At 45.0% G+C, this 24,182-nt stretch overlaps 1 protein-coding gene across 2 annotated transcripts in view; it reads right to left on the bottom strand.

The window, feature by feature from the left end:
* The window catches only part of SYN3 (synapsin III), a 484,704-nt gene that overhangs the window by 45,230 nt on the left and 415,292 nt on the right, over window positions 1-24,182 (bottom strand). For both annotated transcript variants that reach the window (XM_025283567.3, XM_025283568.3), the window contains exon 7: window positions 19,261-19,323. In XM_025283567.3, the coding sequence (XP_025139352.2) occupies window positions 19,261-19,323 (63 nt within the window). The remainder of the gene's footprint in view (window positions 1-19,260; window positions 19,324-24,182) is intronic.

The following is a 24,182-nucleotide window of genomic DNA, read 5'->3' as shown; positions in this document are numbered from 1 at the left end:
ATGTGCAGCAATGAAGACCCAGCAGAGCCCAAAATAAAATAAATAAAAAATTTGGAAAAAAAAGCCAAAAAGAAAAAGCAGCAACAGACGGAGTATGAGTTTGATGGCATAAATACACACTAAGGCATTTAAGTATACATCTCTTAGTATATACAAACATATATACTAAGTATATATACATCTACATAGACATGGGGTTTCCAAATATGACTGGTTCCTCTCCCTGCAGACTTGTCCTGTGTTTCCTTCCTATGGTGGAGAGAAGATAGTAATAATTAATACTGCTGCCATTTTCTGAGCACTCACCATGTGCCCCACTCTGCAAAGTGGCATGTGCATATACAGTAACAACGATCATTCTTCACACTTACCGAGCTTCTCTGAGCTTTGGCTGTAAAACGGATGATGCGATGATCTACTTCATCGAGCTGGTGTGACAATCAAGTAAGACAATGAATGGAGTACAGGGGGCCCAGCACCTAGTAAGTGCTCAATAAATGGCTTGTGATGATTATTATTGTTATTTTCCACTGGTGCCTCCAAAAAAAAATGCTTAAAACTGGACTCATTCTCTTCCCCCTCAGGCCTATTCTCTTCTATCTCATATTTCAGTCAATGGAATCATTAGTCTCAGTTTTCTTCTCATTCAGGCAGTCACTAAGTTCTTACAGTTCTGCTTTTCCCTTATCTCTTGACTGCATCCTTATCTCCTTCCCAGTGTCTGGGCTCCTGCCTGGGTATAAACCCTTGTTTCTTCTCTGAACTGCTACAGTGTTTCCCTAATAACTCCCAGGGACTCTAATCTTCCCCCTCCTTGCCCCCACTGGTCTCCTCTGCTCTCACATTGCAGCCAGAGTGCTTTCTCTACCTTATAAATCCAACCACGCCCATCATTGCTCAAACCCTGCCATTGGCTCTGTCTCTTACCTAGAAGATGAAGCCCACATTGTAGAGGACAGAATAAAATGCACCTACAATCTGCCCCTGACCCCTGTCTAGTCTCCCCTACTCGTCCAGGTCTCCCTGCAGCTCATGCTCTGAATACTGGCATCACATTAGTATTGCCTAAAAGTGAAAGTGAAGTTACTCAAGTCGTGTCCGACTCTTTGCGACCCCATGGACTGTAGCCTACCAGGCTCCTCTGTCCATGGGATTTTCAGGCAACAGAACTGCAGTGGGTTGCCATTTCCTTCTCCAGGGGATCTTCCCAACCCAGGGATCAAACCAGGTCTCCCGTATAGTAGGCAGACGCTTTACTATCTGAGCCACCAGGGATGTTCTGTCACCTAGCATCTCCTGGGGAGAAAAAAAATGCCAATGCCTGGGTCCTCCTCCAGCCAATCACGGCAAAGTCTGGGGGTGGGCCCAAGGGAGCAGTATAATTTCAAAGCGTTCTGGGTGCTTCCAACACATTGTTGGACTTGAGAAGCCCTGCTCCCACGGCACCTGGCAGCTTGCAATGCTCTCTTGGGCCTTTACGTGTTTGTGTGTGCAGATCCCACCACTTGGAATGTTTTCCCCAGCTTTATCAACCTGCAGTGTGTCTCCTCATCCTTTGAGATGTAGCTGAGTCCTCCTGTCATGTGGAAATCTCTGGTCCCCAGAGGTGCTCCTGCTGGTCTGACATGTCCCTCTGTTACGATGTATTTGGCTACACCGCCTCTGTCACTATAAGGGAGGGAACTCCTTGAAGGAGGGCTCGTGATTATTAGCTGTCTCATCACAGTCCCTGCACACACTTACAGGACAAGATTTCTGGACAAATGAATACACCCTCCATTGTGGTTCAGTTCTTTTTTTTAACTTTTAATTTTATATTGGAGTACAGTTGATTGACGATGTTGGGATATTTTTAGGTGTATAGCAAAGTGATTCCATTGTACATATACGTGTATCTACTCATGGTTCAGTTTTTAAAAAATAAAGTTATTCGTTATTTTGGCTGTGCTGGATCTTCGCTGCTGCAAGGGCTTTTCTCTCCTTGCAGTGAGCAGGCTTGAGCTCACTGTGGTAGCTTCTCTTGTGGAGCACGGGCTCCAGGCACTTGGGCTCAGCCGTTGTGGCGCACAGGCTTAGTTGCTCGGCAGCATGTGGAATCTTCATGGACCAGAGATCGAACCCGCATCCCCTGCATTGGCAGATGGATTCTTAACCCCTGGACCACCAGGAAAGCCCTTGTGGTCCGGTTTTACCTAAACTCTCTTCTCAGTCCTTGGCTTGCATTTCTGCTGCAAGGCTGACTTCATTATGCCCTGACTGTAGTCAGTTCTCTACACAATCTTCTGCCACCTCTCCCCAGCTCACCAGTCTTACTTCCATCCCTGTTCACCTCAAGCACTCGCTCCTACTCCAGGACCTTTGCACATGCTCTTCCTCAGGTGTCCACACAGCTCACTCTCTCCTTCCTTCATATGCCACGTCACAGAAAGGCTTCCCTGATCACTCCCCTGCCCCCCTCACGATCTGTTCCTCTTATCCTGTATCTGCCTTCAGAATCCTTCTCCTCACCTGACATACTGCAGTGTAACTTATTTATTCTTTTATCTCTGCCTCCTCCTATAAGATGTATTGCTTATTGTGATTTGCTATACAAATTTTTGGAAAACCACTGCTCTAGACTATAGATCAGCAAACTTTTTCTGTGAAAAGTATGGTGGTAAATATTTTAGGATTTGCAGGCCATGAAAATGATTAAACTCTGATGTTGTAGTGTAGAAGCAGCCATAGACAATATGTACACAAACAGGCAGGGCTGTGCTACAAAATCTTTATTAACAAAACCAGGTCCAGGACTAAATTTGACCTGTGGGGGGTAATCTGCCAAGTCCTGCGTTAGAGTGTAGTCTAGTGAGAGCCTGTGTCTTTCGTGTGTAAATTTCCTGCATTCAGGAGCCGTGTATTTTTCATGTCTTGATCTTAACCAAGAGTCCTTCACCTCAGAGTCTGGCCCATTCTTTGCATATAACAAATGTTCATAAATTTTTGCCAAAATATTCAATAAACATTTACTGAGTCCTTAACTCAGAACAGCTAGGCACCAACTCCATTAACATTGGTTGAATGAACTCAAGAGTCCTGGCCTCAAGTTCTCAAAAGCATTTGCCCCTCCTGCAATCCTTCTGAAGACCGAGACCCAGAGTCCAAAGGATGTCCACGCCCTGGCAGCCTGGGTCACGTGCTGCCAGGGGTCGGAAGGGGTGGTGGGAAGTGATGGAAACAACAGAGGGCTTGATGGACTGTTTAGGGAACTGCCTAATTATCCTGCTTATCAGTTTTCTGGTTCCTTTCCTTTGCTCTTCTCTTTAATAAATCAGAACTCCTTCTGTTGGTATTGAGCTCTGGGTCACTGATTCTTTTGCCCGGATGTTTATAGAGTTACAGTGTGACTGTGAGATTGAATGGAAGGGAAGGGAGGCACCTGACAAGTGTCAGCTCTGAAAGGCAACACCTCAACTTCTCAGGGCCCCTCCATTGTGCAGGGTGAAGGAAAGGCTTCCCACTGTTCAGGGCCCAGGCCAGGCTGGGAGGGGAGATGGAGTCAGTGGGTGCAGCTGGTGTACCCAGGGGTTTACAGCCCAGTGTGGGAAGGGTGACTGAGGGTTTTTGTGAGGCCCATGTGTTAAGAATAGTTTTTAAATGGTTGGTGGAAAAAAATCAAAAGAAGAACAATATCCCACAACATGTAAAAATCATATGAAACCGAGATTTCAGTGTTTACAACTTTATAGTGGAACATGGCCATGCACATTCATTTACCTCTTGTCTAGGGCTAGTTCAATGTGGAGTCCAGTAGTTGCAACAAACCATTTAGCCTGAAAGGTTAAGATGTTTGCCATCTGGCTCTATAATGAAAAAGTTTGCTGACCCCCGACTAGTATGACTAGATGCCAGGGGCTAGAACCACTGACATCACCTGGCAGCTTGTTAGAAATGCAGATTCCCAGGCAAGCCTCACTCAGGCCTAGTGAATCAGAATCTGCATCTTAAGGAGATTCCCCAGTGATCTGTAAAGACTTAAAAATATAGGGAGCACTTGGGCCCAGAAGAAGTGAATCAAAATCTCTTTGTTCAGTCACTAAGTCATGTCTGACATTTTCTGACCCCATGGACTGCAGCACACCAGGCTTCTCTATCCTTCACTATCTCCTGGAGTTTGCTCAATCTCATGTCTATTGAGTCAGTGATGCTATCCAACCATCTCATCCTCTGCTGCCCTCTTTTCCTTTTGCCTTCAATCTTTCCCAGCATCAGGGTCTTTTCCAATGAGTTGGTTCTTCACATCACATGGCCAAACATTGGAGCTTCAACTTCAGTATCAGTTTTTCCAATGAATATTCAGGACTGATTTCCTTTAGGATTGACTGCTTCGATCTCCTTGCAGTCCAAGGGACTTTTAAGAGTCTTCTCCAGCACCACAGTTCAAAAGCATCAATTCTCTGGTGCTCAGCCTTCTTTATGGTCCAACTCTCACATCCATACATGACTATTGGAAAGACCATGGCTTTGACTATACAGACCTTTGTCAGCAAAGTGATGTCTTTGCTTTTCAATATGCTGTCTAGGTTTGTCATAGCTTTCCTTCCAAAAAGCATGCATGTTCCAATTTCATGGCTGCAGTAACCATCTGCAGTGATTTTGGAGCCCAAGAAGAGAAAATCTGTCACTATTTTCACTGCATCTCTTTAATGATCCACAAATTTTTAAAGTACTTTATATCAGTCAGTCTGCAGAGCAACTCCTCACCCATTACTGTTGTTGTTGCTGTTCAGTCACTCAGTAGTGTCCAACTCTTTGCAACCCCATGGACTGCAGCATGCCAGGCTTTCCTGTCTGGCACCAACTCCTGGAGCTTTCTCAAACTGATGTCCATCGACTTGGTGATGCCATCCAACCATCTCATCCTCTGTCGTCCCCTTCTCCTCCTGCCTTCAATCTTTCCCAGCATCAGGGTCATTCCCAATGAGTCAGCTCTTCGCATCAGGTGGCCAAAGAATTGGAATTTCAGCTTCAGCATTAGTTCTTCCAATGAATATTCAGGGTTCCAGTTCTAACTGTTGCTTCTTGTCCTGCATACAGGTTTCTAAGGAGGCAGGTAATATGGTATGGTGTTCCCACCTTATTAAGAATATTCCACAGTTTGTTGTGATCCACATAGTCAAAGGCTTTAGCATGCTCATTGAAGCAGAAGTAGATGACTTTTTGGGAACTCCCTTGCTTTTTCTATGATCCAGCATATGTTGGCAATTTGATCTCTGGTTCCTCTGCCTTTTCTAACTCTAAGTCCTTCTAACTCATCTTTCTACAAAGTTCCCATGTCAAAGAGCAAGGCTGTCAAGGATCTCAGGCCTGTCTGACTCAGGGGCTACACTCACCTCACTCATCAGCCAGAGCATCCTAATAAGGTGCTCTTGCTGCTGCTCTCTTATCCCTCAGGGTGGCTGGGAGCCCCAGGATCTTCTTGTCAACTGCAGGGAGCCTTCTCCACTGATCCACTCAGTCCTCGTTTCAACCATTTTCCAAGAGTGTCATGATGTGTCATGACAGCATCTGCTGTCCCACGTGGCCTCTCCTTGGGTCTTCTGATCTCACTACTGAAGGATGGGGTGTTGGTGTATGAAGGTTTCTTGGGGCTGGGGGTGAGGAGTTGAGGTAAGAATACAGACTCTGCCAACAGTTCATTTGTCCAGAGGCTTTAGTAGAGGTGCTGATAACTGTCCATAAGACATCTGCTCACCCAGCCCCGCCGCAACCCCAACACACATACTCCAAAACATAGTGAGCCCACTGTTTACATCCTTCTCTGGCTTCCTCCCACAAACAACCTTGCCGCTGCCCCCTGTCAGCCACAGTGCCAGCTGCCTCTAAGTGGACTCACTTCCAACAAGCCAGAGGAGTGGCTGTTCTCAGTTGCAGGAAGTGTGGTGGGAGGCTGCCCTGGGCCACGGCCGCAGAGAGCATGGGGCACCTGCTTGATTCAGGCCATCACTCCTCTAGCCCACTGACAGCAACAATGGGCTGCACCTGCACATTTTGGCTGAGGAAGACCTCAGTGACACACTGGCTGTGTTCTGCATGGGCTGGCGAGCTCTCTGGAGGCTTCCCTCCTCTGGCATGGATTCCAGGACCAGAGGAAAGAATGAACAGCCTTCATAGAACGCAGTGTGTGACCATACGCCCAATCATTTTGCCTCCTTGATCTCTGCTGGTCTCATCTGTTAAATGGGTATCATGATAACAGTACCCTCATCAAAAGATGGCTTGAGCCTAAGCAGGCTCCCGGTGTGGAAGTACTTTGCAAATTGACTGTCGAGCTGGGGTAGAAGTATGGAGCTGCTCATCAGATTGTGGGAAATTACAGTGTCCCACTCTAACAGGCAGCGTGCGCCCCCTCCTCCTTCTGGGAGCCTCTTAAGGCATGACTTCTCTGACCTTTCTTGCATACAAAGCCAAGATGGGTCAACAAACACTGCCAGGAAAGCAGAAAAAAGAAAAAGGAAATCCTACTGTTTTTCAGTGTTTGTCAGCTCAAAAATATTCTGTTTTCCACGGAGGAGTGGTGCGGTCAGTGTACACTGAGCAGGTAGCGTATTCTTTCCAGATGAGGCTGTTTCTGCTTCCCTGTCCCTCTTGACAAAATGGGGCCTTTTAGGTGGCTGGGGTGTACCCTGATTGTAAAGCACAGTGCCAGGGGCTGATAGTCTTCTTTCTCTTCTTCTCATTCTCTTGCATGAGTGTGCTTATTCTAGGCTTTAGGCCTGGGATGAAGTCAGTTCAGCAGACAAGAGTGGTTCATAGGCAAAGGTCAGTGCTGGCCTCCAAGGTACTCACATGTTTCTTGGGTGGAACCCTGTGAAATTCTTTATAAATCAACTCTCTTATTAAGTTGGCTGGTGGCCTTAAAACAGGAAGCGATGATTCCACCAGGGCGTTCCTGCGGGTCCCAGGCAGCAGGAAGAAGCGGGCTGAAGGACCTGACCACCTCAGTTCGAAATCTGCTTCTGTCACTTACCTGTGAGTTTAAGCAAAACAACTCTTGGGACCTCTGCAAAGCTGCAATCAGGAAGAGCTGTCAGAATGTCTCTGAGGCTTAGAGGAGATGCTGAAGGCACTGATGCTTCTGCAACAGCTGGTGTGCCTTTGCTCATCCCATCTCATCTGCTCTGAATTACCCCAGAGAAGGCAAGGGATTTGCTCCAGGTCACAATGCTAGCAGATGGCAGAGTCCAGATCAGAGTCCAGTGAGGTCTAAGTCAAAAGTCCACATCCTCCTTTGCTTACCTCCCCATCTCACAGTCATGAGCCGCTTCATGCTTTTTAACACACTTCAATTCACTAGCTTTTCCAAATGCTTGGTGAGGAACATCATGTATATTTGATATATTTGACACCTTGCACTCATGTGTTTAAATGACTTGCCCAAGTGGATGCTGTGAGCCCCAGGGAGTATGAGGCTGGCAGGAGGACCCAGGTTTCCTGAGTCCAGGCCAACCAAGGATGGTGGAAAGATGTGGGGATTAGAGGAGTGAGTTTCAGCAGTAGACATCTCAGCCTTAAACCCTTGTAAGGAAAACAAGTTGATTGATCCAGGTGACGTCACCTTCAACATGGCAAGTGTCAGACTGAAATGACTGCTTCAGTTGCTTCTGTTTGTCCTTAGAATGGTGGCATTTTGGGTTCCAAAGGAGGAAAGAGACCCTTAGAACTCTTTACAGAATATGTGTTTGCACGTGTGGTATATACCCATATGTACACACACACACACACACACACACACACACACACGAGTCTGTTCTCATCATTCACAGTAGTTACATTCTGTAACATTGCAACAAGCACTGAATTAGTGAATCCTGAACTACTGCTCCTAGAGGAAAACAGGATTTGGTTCCTGCAAGCTTATGGCTACATTTTCATCAACTCATCAATATATAACCTTGTTATGTGTGCTTCCTTTTAAAGACAACTTATTTAATATACATAGTTGTTCATTAACATTGAATTCATAGCCAACGGCAACCGCAAGCACCATGACTCATACCTGAACAAAGCGTATCTAACACATGCTTTTTTTTTTTCTATAAGAAACATCACAGCCTGCTTGGGATTAGGAACACAGCATTCCAGCCCTATGTTGGGGAGCCATTTTAACAATGAAATCACCAACAAAAAGTACAAAAATGCAAAAGTGTGGCATTAAACACCTCAAGAAGAGGATACTTGTTTACAGGCTGAAACAAGAAGGCAGAGCTGACCTCAGCTGGGAAGGAACATGCAAATTATTCACCGCTCTGTACGTGTCTGTGAATGGCCACTGAAAAGGCTGCGAGATTGATTTCAGGGTGATGAATACATTTTTAGTGAGTAGGTAAACTCACAAATGCAGAATTTATGAATAATGAGGACCCACGGTGTATATCATGCTTAGAGAGAGAGTAACCTCATGCCAGAGGCTCTGAGAAGCAGAGTACGGTGTTTACAATTTTCACTAAGGGGTAAAGAATGGATGGAACTGCCTTCAGGGTCCATTTTGTTGGAGAGAAGCAGAGAGTAAAGGAGGCAGTGGTCATCCAGGGGGAGGGGGATTTGGTGGACGGTGGAGTTGAGAGGGAGGGTGGGCGAGGGTACAGAGCATGGGTCCCTCTCCCTTCTTCCCCTCACAGCCTGGCAGGGCCTTGAACGCTCCTTCCCTGAACACCTTGCAGGGTGAAGCTTCTCCTGCTCTCACCTGATTTGGTTTCTGCTGAACATGAAACACAGAGCGACTTTCCTCCCGGGTCGTCACCCAGGTGCTGGGGGAGCACTCTATGTCTTAAGTGTTCCCCTGGGTTCCGTTTCCCCCTTTGCTCATTTTCTAGTCCTTTCTCTCCATGACTGTGTCAGCTGACTATCTACTCCCACTTAAAGAAGCAGACAGTGCTGGGAAATCTCACTGAGAGAGTCAGCCCGAGAGAAGAGATGGAGTCCAGGTTGCTGGGAGCTGAGGACAGCAGCGGTCTGGACGAGCCAGGATGTGCAAGATGTGAGGATGTGCAAGATGTGAGGGTGTGCAAGACGCCAGGGTGTGCAAGATGCTGCTGGAGACAGTGCATTGGGAGCTGTCACTTTGACCCCTCAGAATACACAGGTCAGCTCAACCCTGTACCTCATCACTCCAGGCTACTCTTAGTAGAACAACACACCCTGGGCAAGGGGGAGTGTTAGGATACCCATGTCTGGGCTTACTAAACTGTGACCATGGCATCGCCCATTATCTGTCAGAACTTAGAAGCCAGAACCAGACTGCCCGGGGTTGAACCCCAACTCTGCCTCATACTCCCAGTGTCTCAGTTTCCTCATCTGTCAAGTGGGGATACCGATAGGATTAGTATCTTCCTCATAGGGCGGTTATGAGGATAGTAATTTATAGATAGTAATGACTAATTTATAAAGCACTTAGAACAATGCCTGCACAGAGTAAACTCCATAGAGAATTATCTTTCACTATCACTCTGGCTATTATTATTACTAGTATTCTTAATCTCTCAAGGATGGAATGGGGTGGAATCATCTCAGAAGACTTTCCCTTCCTGTTCTGATCCTGGGGGTGGGGTGCTTCCTCACTGGGTGGCCTTGGGCAAGACCCTTCTCCTCTCTGGGGCCCCAGGTTCTTATCTTCTAAGTGAGGTGCTGGGACTCAAGCCCTGAAAGTCTGAATTTACAAAATAAGGAGAAGGCGTCTCCCAGGCTGGGGTTTGTTTGTTATCTTGCCCTCTCTTGGGGATGCCAGAAGCCCATTTTGCTTACTTTAAGAATTTGCCCAGAATTTAATTTTTCTCCCCTTTCGGTCTATTATGAGCAACTGCTTATCTCATCTTAGTTGAGATAAGCAGTTAAGTCATCAGATTAACAGTTTATATTAGCAGTGGGTTTTTAAAGCTCCCATTCCCTGAGTGTTGACCCAGCACCTTCCCAAGCCTGAGCTGATTGATTCTATCATCATTACAACTCCAGGAGGGAAATTATTGTCCCCATATTAGACACGAGGAAATCTAGGCACAGAGAGATTATGCAACTTAGTGAACAACACACAACTGGTAAATGGTAAATCCAGATTAAAATCAGAATCCCTGCTTTCTACAAAAGCTGCCCCCATAGGCAGTTGGCCACGAACTCAACTTCTATGATGATAACAGATACACCACCCCATTCAATAGGCTGCTCATACTGTTGATGAAAAACTCAGATTCTCATCACTGGAAGATACTGCAGCAGTCGTCTTCAGGGTGTGTGAAACTTTGGAAGGATCATGGCCCCTGTGAAAAGGTGGAAGAAGCTATGGACCCTTTCCATTGCAAAAAAAGTTCACATATCCACATAAAAACATAAACAGAAGTGTCTCAATTTCACCAAGTTCAAACATCTCAGGCAAAAAATCTCAAATAATGCTTAAACTCTCTAGTACGTATTTATTTTTGCTCCAGTTCTGCATTGATGAGAACTTTCTACACAAAGCAGCTGTTCATTCCATTAATGTTCACCTGTGATTGTTAGAAAGTTGCTCTTTCAACACAACTGACATGTCTTTCTCCTGGACTTTGGTCCCATTTTTGGCTCCTACCTGTTACTAATACATAGAAATATCCAGCCGACCTTCCCAGGACAATTCTCCATGTTTCTGAGGATGCCAGCCACACTGTCTCTAGCCCTCCCAGGATGGAAGGCTCTGCCCTCCACTACTCAGCTCATTTTTTCCTGAACACATTCATTTATCAATGATTCAAACATCCAGAGCCTGTTTACAGTCCAGAACATAATACAATGTTCTAGCCATGGAGGGACCAGTACAGTGCAGGATTCTCACTTTACTTTGGAAATAAGATCTTCATTAATATGCCCTAATAAAGATAAAAAAACACCTTATTTTATTTTGAAATATAACACACACAGAAAGACTTGCCTGGAAGAAAGTGACAGTTCAGTGAGCTAACAATCACAGAGCAAACCTCCACATAAGCACCGCCCATGTCAAGAACTAGGCTTGAACCACTCCTGCTGTACCCCATGACCATGCCTCCCTCCTCCACAAAGGTAACTTCTATTATTTAATGGGCTTCCCTCATACCTCAGTGGATGAAGAATCTGCCTGCAATGCAGGAAACTCGGGTTCGATTCCTGGGTTGGGAAGATCCCCTGGAGAAGGAAATGGCAATCTACTCCGGTATTTTTCCCTGGAGAATCCCCATAGACAGAGGAACCTGGCACACTACATGGGGTCGCAAGAGTTGGACATGACTGAGTGACTTTCACTTTACTTCACTTCATTCCTTTAAGGTAGTAATCTTCTCGCTTTTCTTAAGTTTTATCATCTTATATGTATGCCACATAGCACTATAGATTAGTTTCCCTGGCTTTGAATTTTATATACATGGAATCATATACAGTGGCAACCTTTTGAATCTGACAATTCATTCATTGGTGTGTTTGTGAGATTCAGGCATGTTGTTGAATATTTAGTTGTAATTTATTCATTTTCATTTCTGGAAAATTCCCATTTGCCTGAATTTTCTGCAGTTTATTTATCTACTAATATTTTATTCTTAATGGACACATGGACTGTGTCCAGATTTTGGTAACTATGAACAAGCTTCTATAAACACTGGAGTACTCACACACATGTAACAGGGATCAAGACCATCCCCATGGAAAAGAAATGCAAAAAAGCAAAATGGCTGTCTGGGGAGGCCTTACAAATAGCTGTGAAAAGAAGAGAAGTGAAAAGCAAAGGAGAAAAGGAAAGATATAAACATCTGAATGCAGAGTTCCAAAGAATAGCAAGAAGAGATAAGAAAGCCTTCTTCAGCGATCAATGCAAAGAAATAGAGGAAAACAACAGAATGGGAAAGACTAGAGATCTCTTCAAGAAAATTAGAGATACCAAAGGAATATTTCATGCAAAGATGGGGTCGATAAAGGACAGAAATGTTATGGACCTAACAGAAGCAGAAGATATTAAGAAGAGATGGCAAGAATACACAGAAGAACTGTACAAAAAAGATCTTCACGACCCAGATAATCACAATGGTGTGATCACTGACCTAGAGCCAGACATCCTGGAATGTGAAGTCAAGTGGGCCTTAGAAAGCATCACTATGAACAAAGCTAGTGGAGGTGATGGAATTCCAATTGAACTATTTCAAATCCTGAAAGATGATGCTGTGAAAGTGCTGCACTCAATATGCCAGCAAATTTGGAAAACTCAGCAGTGGCCACAGGACTGGAAAAGGACAGTTTTCATTCCAATCCCAAAGAAAGGCAATGCCAAAGAATGCTCAAACTACCGCACAATTGCACTCATCTCACACGCTAGTAAAGTAATGCTCAAAATTCTCCAAGCCAGGCTTCAGCAATATGTGAACCGTGAACTTCCTGATGTTCAAGCTGGTTTTAGAAAAGGCAGAGGAACCAGAGATCAAATTGCCAACATCCGCTGGATCATCGAAAAAGCAAGAGAGTTCCAGAAAAACATCTATTTCTGCTTTATTGACTATGCCAAAGCCTTTGACTGTGTGGATCACAATAAACTGTGGAAAATTCTGAAAGAGATGGGAATACCAGACCACCTGATCTGCCTCTTGAGAAATCTGTATGCAGGTCAGGAAGCAACAGTTAGAACTGGACATGGAACAACAGACTGGTTCCAAATAGGAAAAGGAGTACATTAAGGCTGTATATTCTCACCCTGTTTATTTAACTTATATGCAGAGTACATCATGAGAAACGCTGGACTGGAAGAAATACAAACTGGAATCAAGATTGCCAGGAGAAATATCACTAACCTCAGATATGCAGATGACACCACCCTTATGGCAGAAAGTGAAGAGGAACTCAAAAGCCTCTTGATGAAAGTGAAAGTGGAGAGCGAAAAAATTGGCTTAAAGCTCAACATTCAGAAAATGAAGATCATGGCATCCGGTCCCACCACTTCATGGGAAATAGATGGGGAAACAGTGGAAACAGTGTCAGACTTTATTTTGGGGGGCTCCAAAATCACTACAGATGGTGACTGCAGCCATGAAATTAAAAGACGCTTACTCCTTGGAAGGAAAGTTATGACCAACCTAGATAGCATATTCAAAAGCAGAGACATTACTTTGCCAACAAAGGTTCGTCTAGTCAAGGCTATGGTTTTTCCTGTGGTCATATATGGATGTGAGAGTTGGACTGGGAAGAAGGCTGAGCGCCGAAAAATTGATGTTTTTGAACTGTGATGTTGGAGAAGACTCTTGAGAGTCCCTTGGCCTGCAAGGAGATCCAACCAGTCCATTCTGAAGGAGACCAGCCCTGGGATTTCTTTGGAAGGAATGATGCTAAAGCTGAAACTCCAGTACTTTGGCCACCTCATGTGAAGAGTGGACTCATTGGAAGAGACTCTGATGCTGGGAGGGATTGGGGTCAGGAGGAGAAGGGGACGACAGAGGATGAGATGGCTGGATGGCATCACTGACTCAGTGGACGTGAGTCTGGGTGAACTCCGGGAGCTGGTGATGGACAGGGAGGCCTGGTGTGCTGTGATTCATGGGGTCACGAAGAGTCGGACACGACTGAGAGACTGATCTGATCTGATCTGATACTTAAAAAATGGGCTTCCCCGGTGGCTCAGAGGTTAAAGCATCTGCCTTCAATGTGGGAAATCTGGATTCTATCCCTGGGTTGGGAAGATCCCCTGGAGAAGGCAATGGCAACCCACTCCAGTATTCTTGCCTGGAAAATCCCATGGACAGAGGAGCCTGGTGGGCTACAGTCCACAGGGTAGCAAAGTGTCGGACACGACTGAGCAACTTCACTTTACCTAAAAAAAGATACTCTTTGTAATTTCAGATTAGCAGATAATAGGAACACATATTCCAAAGTAGTTGTATCAGTTGACACTTTCAATAGACAGTTGGTGGGAATTTGCTGTATGATGCAGGGAATCCAAAGCCGGTGCTCTGTGACAGCCTAGAGGGGTGGGATGAGGAGGGGCATGGGAGGGCGGTCCAAGAGGGAGAGGACACATATATACCTGTGGCTGACTCATGTTTATGTATGGCAGAAACCATCACAATATTGTAAAGTAATTAACCTCTAGTGAAAAATAAAATCAAACAAACTGACAATTTCACTAGCTCTGTGGGTATGTTCCAAATGTTTCACGCTCTTGCCAACACTTAGAATTACTAATCTTTTTAACTTGAGCTAGTCTAGTGGTTTTATAGTGGCATCTCATTGTGGTTTTCATTTGCATTTCCCTAGTGGTGAACAAAGTTGAGTCCATTTTCACCTATTTATTAGGTGTTTAAGGATTAGAGCTTTTGGCAACTCCTTAACAATTTGATTCATATTGAACCTGTAGCCAAATGAAATGGTTTCTGACAGAGGATGCTGTTAAGTCATAACTCCCTTATTGACTTCAGCTGGATTTGGGGTTCTGAAAGCAAGACCAAATATTCTTAGTAATAATGACAGCTAATACTTATCGAGTGTCTACTGCATTCCAAGCACTGAGCTATGTTTGACATACACAGTGTCTCTTAATCCTCACAACCAGCTTATTAAGTTGATACTATTATTATCCTCTTTTTACATGAGATAATACTAGGGTAGTAACTTAACTTAAGATCTCATAACTAACAAGTAGATCAAATCACCACCTTCAGTTACTATAACAAACTCCCAAAGATGGAAACACATGACTACCATTTAAAAAAAAACCTTTACAATGATTAAAAGCTGAATAATAAAATGGACATGTAGCTGTCAAATGGAGAAAAATCATTGCAAAGTATGACACAGGGTGAATGGTCATAATGTGCAAAGAGTTTTTACAAGTTAATGAAAGGACACGCATCTCAAAAACTGGTCAAACGTTTCATTGGTCCTGTAAATCTGGAAAATTCTGCACAAGTTTTTATGTTCTTCTACCCCCAGGAGGTATATGAGCAAACTTAATGAGTCTGAGAAGTTTTGCACTAGAAATCTACTTTAACATGGAATTTTCGTATTTGACAAAATAGCCTTTAGCTTCATGATGAATTACAATCCTTTGGAACAGACTGGTGAACTCTATAGTAACCACTGTGCTGTGCTTAGTTCCTCAGTCCCGTCCAACTCTTTGCGACCCTATGGACTGCTGCCTGCCAGGCTCCTATGTTCATGGGGCTTCTCCAGGCAAGAATACTGGAGTGGGTTGCCAGGCTCTCCTCCAGGGATCGTCCCAACCCAGGGGTTGAACCCAGGTCTCCCGCATTACAGGTGGATTCTTTACTGTCTGAGCCACCAGGGAAGCCCATAATAACCATTACTTCCTTTGATTTCTAATCTGGTAAAACTTTGAACAAAGGAAACAATATTAGTTTTGTCCCGGGTTTCTCAACTTGGTGCTACTGACATCTTGGACTGGATAATTCTCTGTTGTGTGTCGGGGGGCAGTCTTAGGCATTTCAGGGTGTTCAGCAGCATCCTTGGTTTCTGCAGGGTAGATGCCAGGTGTCACTAACATCCCCTCACCCCCAGTTGTGACAACCAAAACTGCCTCCAGGTGTAACCAAATGCTCCCCGGGGGAAGACTACCCTCACCCACCCCCTTAAGAACCATTGGTCTGGCCGTTCTGGTTTCTTGAGAACTCCTGTTGTGCCTCCTGATTACCTCCTAACTGTCTAAGTGCTCCCCAAGCTGCACAGCATTTCACTCTATTTTGATCTCTCTGCCCTGCGGCATCCACTATTCTTTGTTTTAGTATAAGAGGGTCCATCTCTTGACTTGGAGTCTCTCTTGTTTGTTAGAATTCCTTAGATCTCCAGGCACATGAAACCCTGTGGTTTCCTTGATGTGGAACCTCTTTTCATCCTTCCACCCTGCAAGTGGAATTAAGCTCCTTCCTTCAATCATCTCTACACGCCCTGCACAGCCTTCTATCAGATCCCCAGCATGTGTTATACTTATTTATCTACGCAATTGTCTCAGTTTTTTGAGAGCAAGGACTGGGTCCTATTCATCCTCTTATTGTCAGCACGGAGTAGGCACCGATCAATACAAACAAAGGGGAAAAACAGACTTGAGGAGGGTCAGGAACTTCAATCATGGGATCCTGGGTGAATTTCCAGGAAGAAGGAGTTAATTCAACAGCCTCTTCACCAGTTTCTTCCTGGAAATGTTCTCCTTGCTTCTCTCCAGGCAGACAATCTTTCTTCTGGAGAGAAGGAGAAAGTCCTGTAAAAGGTACTGTCCTGTTTTTCTCCTCTTCAGCCATGAATATGACATCATCTTCTCAGTTGGCATGTCCAGATCGTTTCTGATACTTTTCTCATTCCAAACAGAAGGAGAAAAGCCCCTTTCCCTTGATCTCAGCATTTTTTGCAAACCTCAGTTTATTCCAGCCAGTGACACTTTTCATCCTTGGAGATGAGCCCTCCTTTCCATGTTCTGGGAGTTCCTCTGGGGCCTGCGTCTCTGGGAGGCATCCCCCCCTCCGACATTGCGTCAGTCTTTTTAAGTATTTCCTTCTTTTTATTTCCTGTCTGGGATTATTTTAAGCTTTAGAAATGGAATTTAATTCTTGGGAAACTTCTAGCTTTACCAAAGCTGTCCAATATGGTGGCAGGGGGGCAAGAAGAAAAGGACATTTTTGAGAAACTTTAATAAAGGGCAAGTGATAGGACATGACAACCATGTGGACATGGAGGAGGGGAGGTGATTCCCAGATTTCTGTTTGAAGACAATGGAGGGACTGGGGATTCCTGTTGTAAAGACGGTCCCAGGAAGAGGAGGAGGATGAAGACAAGGAAGGAGAGTGGGGTCTCTGAAAAGAAAATGGGTGTGGTCTAGGATTTTGAGAGTCTGAGGTTTCCCGGGTGGACCAGTGGAGATGCAGAGGACGTAACTGGATAGAAGAGCCCGAGGCCTTGCACAGCAAGGGCGACTGGAGGGCTGCTGGCGTGTAGACGGGAGCTGCAGTGGAGAGCGCAGACGAGAGCTCAGACAGTGCGTGCTGATGGAACAGACGAGGCTAAAGATGGAGCAGGAAGGAAAGCTCTTGAAGGAGACGGTGAAGGAATGGTCAGAGAGAGAGCCAGAGATCCAGGAGAGGGGCATGGATCTCAGGACAGAAAGGAGGGCCAGCAGCTTCAAATGATGTAGACAGGACAGTTCAGATATGGACAGAAATATGATCACTGAATTAGCAGCAGAGGGTCATGAAGGCCCATGGGGAGGGCAGCCTTAGGAGGGCAGGGAGCTGTAGTCAGATGACAGGGGAGGGAGGAGAGGTAGGGAGAACAGGCAGTGGGGAACAGGCTCAGGGTGAAGAGGGAGTCAGTCAACCACCCAGCAACCTGAGGGGCCAGGGTGCACCCGGGGCCACTGTGGGCAGTGGCAACAGTAGGGAGCAAACAGGTAAAAAGCTCTGCCCTCACAATGTGTACTTTTTAGGGAGAGGAAGTAGGGAGGGAGGACTTTAAAAAAAATTTTACTTTTTTCTTTCAGTTTTACTGCGACATAATTGATAAGGATTCATTTTAAAGATGTTTGTAAGAAGTATCATCATTTGCCAGATGAGGAGGCCAAAAGAAGTTAGATGGCAACTTGCTCCAGTTAACATAAAAGTCAGAGCTGAGGTCATGCCCTGACCTGTCTGACCCTTTCCATCCTTTGCTGCTTGAAGGGGATGGAGTTTAGGTGGAAAGAGGTTACACAGAAGGCATATGGCATGGGAAGAACGGGAAGAACAGAGGTGCAGGGTGCAGGGTTAGTCATGGTTGGACTGTGCCTACACAAAGCAAGGTTTCTACCGGCCCCTGCTGGCGCACAGCTGTGCTGGGCCTCGCATGTGGCCCCAGGTTCCTCCATTGGGGACCGCAGGCACTGAAATCTACCTGTTCTCACATAGTCCTGTTTGAGCCAGAAGCTTGAGAGGTAGCCTTTTGTTGCCCCCCACTCCAACTGCCATCCCCATCCCCCTTATTTAGGAATAAATCTCTAGAAGCGCAGGCACTGATCAATATCCCTCCATGAGATTTATAGAGGCACCAGAAAGAGACAGGGTCTTTCTTCCTCTGGGATGGTGAGCTTAGGGACCAGAGCGGGCCATCCACAGCTGTCTAACTCAACCATGTGAAGAAAACACCAGGTAGAGAAAAACACGGCCAAGAGCTCCGATATTATCGGAGCTCCTGGATCCAGCTCTGCCTGAATCTATCAAGAACTATCCGAGACTTTCTGATGCTTGAACCAACGAATTATCTTTTGCACTCTAACTTGAGCTGTGTTTCTATACTTGCAACTGCAAAAATCTGACCAGTACAGTTTGTCAACAATATGTTGTAACCGAGCAGGACCCTCTTGGGCCTTCCTGGGAGAGACCCCTCCCCCTCATCTTCTGCTGTAGCTCCTCTCTGAAGTATTTACGTAACAGTATCCGATGCACACTTCCTGAGTTGTTTTTGCAGATGCTAAAACCATCACTGAATGGAAGACATTAAAACTACTTGATGATCATGAGTCTCCAGACCTACTGGTGCCTAAGGATTGATCATATTAACCACTCTATGACTTCACCATCAACCAATCAGAGAATTGTGCAAACTGATCACATACCCTGAGACCCCCTCCCTCACCTGGCCTTTAAGAATGCTCAGCTGAAACCCTTTAGGAAGTTCAAGGTTTTAAAGCAGGAGCTGCCAGTCCTCCTTGACAATAAACGCTGCACTCTCTTTGACCACAACCTGGAGTCAGTAGACTGGCTTTATAGCATGTGGGCGAGTGGACCCAAGTTTGGTTCTGTAACAGTGTCAGCTGTGGCTGTGGAAGATATGTTTTTGACTTTTGTGGAAACTAACTGACTCCAGGGGCTTCCTCCATGGAGCCATATGCATTCACCAACTTCTAGGTGCTAACTCTGCAGGTGATAAAGAGAAGAGTAAGACATGTGCTTACATGCAGCTGTGGAGATGATAAGAACCATCTACAAGGTGCTGTACATCCATTTCTCTGAATCTACAATCACGGGAACTGATTAGCCAGGGAGGGTTTGGCAACTATGGACTGAGCTAGAGAGGTGATCCATGAGAGCTCAGAGGAAGGTGTGTTATGGGGGGGAGGGAGTGAATGTGGGGTTCCTCTAACACTCTGTTCTGGGAGGCTAGGCTAAGGTGGGGGTGTTGGGGGATACAGAGAGAGGGGAGCAGGTGGTCCGGGGGAGCCGCGTGAGTATTAACGAAAGTGGAAGGAAGAGCTGCTTCTCATACCTTTCCCATTCCAGCGTGGGCATGTCCCAGCTTAACCACCACGGGGAAGTGAGGGGCTGTGAGCTGAAAGAGACAAGAGAAAACCATTCATTAGCATCCCAGAGCATCACCGCCGACACTCTGGTCACTAGTGCCAGCTGGGAAGCCCATATATATGCATATATATGGTTCTGACTGATTTCACGGTGTTGTACGACAGAAACCAATACAACGTTGTAAAGCAATTATCTTCCAATGAAGAAAAATAATAGTGGTCACAACAAGAAGAGAACAAGCATTTATGGGCTGTACTGCATGGGCGCTGTGTTGAGCTACTGTCCTGGACTCCCACCTTTAAAGACTGATGGGGCAGCAGCCTGGCCTGGTTAGTTCCCTGTCACACCCCCAGCAACCAGAACACGGCCTGACCCAGGGAAGGGGCTGACACAGAATCTGTGCCACAGTCTGGGTCTGGGTAAGACTTGTAAGGCATGCATGCCTCTCCCTGTGATACAGAGGAAGAGAGGGGCTCAGATGGTCAGATGCTTGTCTTGGCCATGCTTACTCAGCTAGGAAGTGAGGGGACCGGGATTGAACCTGCGCATCTCCTCCTCATGCTGTTTGTATGTTGTTTGAAATAGGCTTGTTCGGTGTCTAGAAGTATCCTTGGAGTTGCTTAAGGGCAGAGGTTATCCCTCCTCATTATTTAGTAACAATTCCACGATTTGGTCAACTCCAAAAGAGGTAATTATGTCCCACCCTCTATGCCGTACAAGTTTCTGTTCCATTGCCTGTCCCTCCATCCTGGACTGTCCCCTGACACCCTGGACGCTCTGGGAGGAGGAACCAGGTCTTCCCTCGTGGTGCCCAGCACCTGGTCTGACACACAGGAGCGACTGTAGCTGCCACAGAGGTTCTGTTGTGGGTACCAAAGCCATGGCCTGGACCTCATTTCATTTTCCCCCACCAAGGTCACATGAGGCAAGCAGGAAAGGTATTCTTGTAACACTGCACAAAAAGTCGAGACTCAGGCAGCTGCTGGGAAGGGGTGGAGCTGGGACATGGGTCTGTTAGACTCTAAGCTCGATGTGACTTGTTTCCTCTAAGACCTAGGCAAGGGCTTCCTGCAGTAGAGGCTGAATAAGAAATTTCTTCCTGATTTCAGGCTAAAATGTATAATATCCTAGTGTCTAGAGTAAACAAATGCAGATTTTAGAAAAGGCAATATTTATTTTTGATTCCAAAAGCAATGTGTACTCACTATAAAATTTTGGAAACTATAATAAAGTACTATGTCATTATGTACAAAGAGCACAATAAAAATCACCCTTGAACTTTAATGGTTTTGGTGTATTATCTGTTTCCCTTTTTCTTTTTTTAATCTAAATTCAAAAAGAATTAAATTTTTCTTTTGATTTGTTCTGTTCTTACAAAGTTGAAATTAAATTAAATTAAAATTAAAAAAAATTAAATTTTTCTTTTGATTTGTTCTGTTCTTACAAAATTGGGAGTATAATGCATACCCAATTCTGCTTCTTGCTCTTTCCACTTCATGTTATAAGTGGTAAGCATGTTCCTGGTGGTAATATTTGTCAGTTTAAGAGTTATTATGGAATATCTCACATGAAAAAAGACTTTAAAAGCAATACTGTGAATATCACTTAGCTTTAGCAATAAACAATTGTCCATACAGTTGAAGCCCCTGATGTCCTTTCTCGTCACATTTCCTTCCCTCCTATCTCATCACATTTCCTTCCCTCCTATCTCAGATGTAATCATCATATAAATTATGTGTTTATTATTCCCTTGTGTTTATTCATATTTAACTACTACAAAGGATTCCCAATAATAGACATTACACATTTAAAAGCCTTATGTAAGTAGCATCAAAAAAATCTACTCTTATAAATTCTGGGGGTACATTGTGTTCGTGAGATTCATGTATGTTGATACATGTAGCTCAGATTCCCGTTTAACTGCTGCCAAGCATTACCGTTTGCCCATTTCCTGCTATGAACACTTAGGTGACTTCTGTTTTTCCAATTATAAACAATACTAGTAAGGGAGCTTCACCAGGACACAGGCACAGGTATGGAATTGCTGGGGTGGGGCAGTGCTTGCCTCAGCTTTGCTGCTGCTGCTGCTAAGTCGCTTCAGACGTGTCCGACTATGTGCGACCCCATAGACGGCAGCCCACCAGGCTCCCTTGTCCCTGGGATTCTCCAGGCAAGAACACTGGAGTGGGTTGCCATTTCCTTCTCCAATGCATGAAAGTGAAAAGTGAAAGTGAAGTTGCTCAGTCGTGGATGACCCTCAGGGATCCCATGGACTGCAGCCTTCCAGGCTCCTCCGTCCATGGGATTTTCCAGGCAAGAGTACTGGAGTGGGGTGCCATTGCCTTCTCTGTCAGATTTGCTAGATGTAGCCAAATTGCTCCGCAAAGTGGATGTACCCACCTATGCTCTCATAGGCAGGAAAAGAGATCCCAACACTTGAGGCTGAAAGACTGAAATTTTATCAACTCAAGGGGCATACAGTGAAATGAATGGGTGCATTTTCACTAAGTGCTCTTGTTCCCCAGCAAAATCGTCACCCCCAGCCATTCACTCACATACCCTAGACACCCTCTGCAGTCCACGAACTGCCCAGATCACTACTGGGGCTTCATCTCCATCTTATTTTAGGGTGGAACTTGAGGTGAGGGGCAACGTTGCTCTCTCTCTTCCTCTCCATCCCTCTCAAATTGACCGTTTCCCTGCATGCTGGCAGGTACTGGAAAGAACTGTGCTCAGATTTAACCTTACCTTCTGTTTAATCTTAGACTAGATATTTAACTTCTCTGAACCCTAGTGCGCTAATCTGCAAAATGAGCACAGTAATGTGCTCTAATCTGCAAAATGGGTACAAAAATTTGCTGTCATCTACAAAATTATGAATAAAGCACAAATTGGAATTAAGATTTCCGGGAGAAATAGCAATAACCTCAGATATGCAGGTGACACCACCCTTATGGCGGAAAGAAAAGAAGAGCTAAGGAGCCTTTAGTGAAAGAGGAGAGTGAAAAAGTTGGCTTAAAACTCAACATTCAGAAAATGAAGATCATGGCATCTGGTCCCATCACTTCATGGCAAACAGATGGGGAAACAGTGGAAACAATGACAGACTTTATTTTTGGGGGCTCCAAAACTACTACAAATGGTGACTGCAGCCATGAAATTAAAAGACGTGTTTATCACAGCACTGTTTATAATAACCAGGATATGGAGGCAACCTAGATGTTCATCAGCAGATGGATGGATAAGAAAGCTGTGGTACATATACACAATGGAATATTACTCAGATATTAAAAAGAATACATTTGAATCAGTTCTAATGAGGTGGATGAAACTGGAGCCTATTACACAGAGTGAAGTAAGCCAGAAAGAAAAACACCAATACAGTATACTAACACCTATATATGGAATTTAGAAAGATGGTAATGATAACCCTGTATGTGAGACAGCAAAAGAGACACAGATGTATAGAACAGTCTTTTGGACTCGGTGGGAGAAGACGAGGGTGGGATGATTTGAGAGAATAGCATTGAAACATGTATATTATCATATATGAAACAGATTGCCAGTCCAGGTTTGATGCATGAGATGGTGTTCAGGGCTGGGGTACTGGGATGACCCAGAGGGATGGGATGGGGAGGGAGGTGGGAGGGGGGTTCAGGATGGGGAACACACATACACCCATGGCTGATTCATGTCAGTGTATGGCAAAACCACTACAATATTGTAAAGTAATTAGCCTTCAATTAAAATAAATAAATAAATAAAAAGATGCTTGCTCCTTGGAAGAAAAGTTATGAACAACCTAGACAGCATATTAAAAAGCAGAGACATTACTTTACCAACAAAGGTCCATTTAGTCAAAGCTATGGTTTTTCCAGTAGTCCTGTATGGATGTGAGAGTTGGACTATAAAGAATGCTGAGCACCAAAGAACTGATGCTTTTGAACTGTGGTGTTGGAGAAGACTCTTGAGAGTCCCTTGGACTGCAAGGAGATCCAACCAGTCCTTCCTAAAGGAAATCAGTCCTGAATATTCACTGAAAGGACTGATGCTTAAGCTGAAACTCCAATACTTTGGCCACCTGATGTGAAGAACTGACTCACTTGAAAAGACCCTGTTGCTGGGAAAGATTGAAGGCAGGAGGAGAAGGGGACAACAGAGGACGAGATGGTTGGATGGCATCACTGACTCAATGGACATGAGTTTCAGTAAACTCCGGGAGTTGGAGATGGACAGGGAGGCCTGGCGTGCTGCAGTCCATGGAGTCACAAAGAGTTGGACACAACTGAGAGACTGAACTGAACTGACTGCACTGAATCTGCAAAATGGGGACAATAATGCCCAACTCACAGGTTAGTTGGGGGAAGAAGAAATGACATAAAGAATGTAAAACTGGCACCACATAGAGGTTCAAAATCAAAGTGTGAAGTAGAGTTGAAGGGAGGAAGGAGATGACTCTGGTTTTGTGGGGCAAAGAGAGAGATAAAGAGGGAGGCTGGATGATGGAAGAAAGAGACCAGAGGCTCCAACCTGGCAGTATCTGGTTAAAAGCAGGGTAGGGAGAGAAGTGAAGCCCAATGAAGCAAAATCAGGAGACTACACCACAGGGAGTCATCAGAGATGATTAAAGGTTGGCAGTTTTAATCTGTGAGAAACTTAGCAATCATCTTGCCTATTCCCTGTATTAACATGTTAAGGCAGGTAGAGTTTCTAGGAATGCTCCCCAAGGTGTCCCACTCTAATCTCTGGAGTCCGTGAATTGGATGAGATTGTCATACAATGATTGGTCTGTTATATGCACAGCTGACCTTAAAACAGGGAGATTATCTTAATTGAGTCACACGAGCTCTTAAAAGCAGAGAACTTTCTCAGACTGGTGGCAGAAGA

Source organism: Bubalus bubalis, chromosome 4, assembly GCF_019923935.1.
Source record: "Bubalus bubalis isolate 160015118507 breed Murrah chromosome 4, NDDB_SH_1, whole genome shotgun sequence".
Lineage (NCBI taxonomy): Eukaryota > Metazoa > Chordata > Mammalia > Artiodactyla > Bovidae > Bubalus > Bubalus bubalis.
The sequence above is the reverse complement of the archived record's forward strand: the minus strand, read 5'-3'. Positions and strand labels throughout refer to the sequence as shown.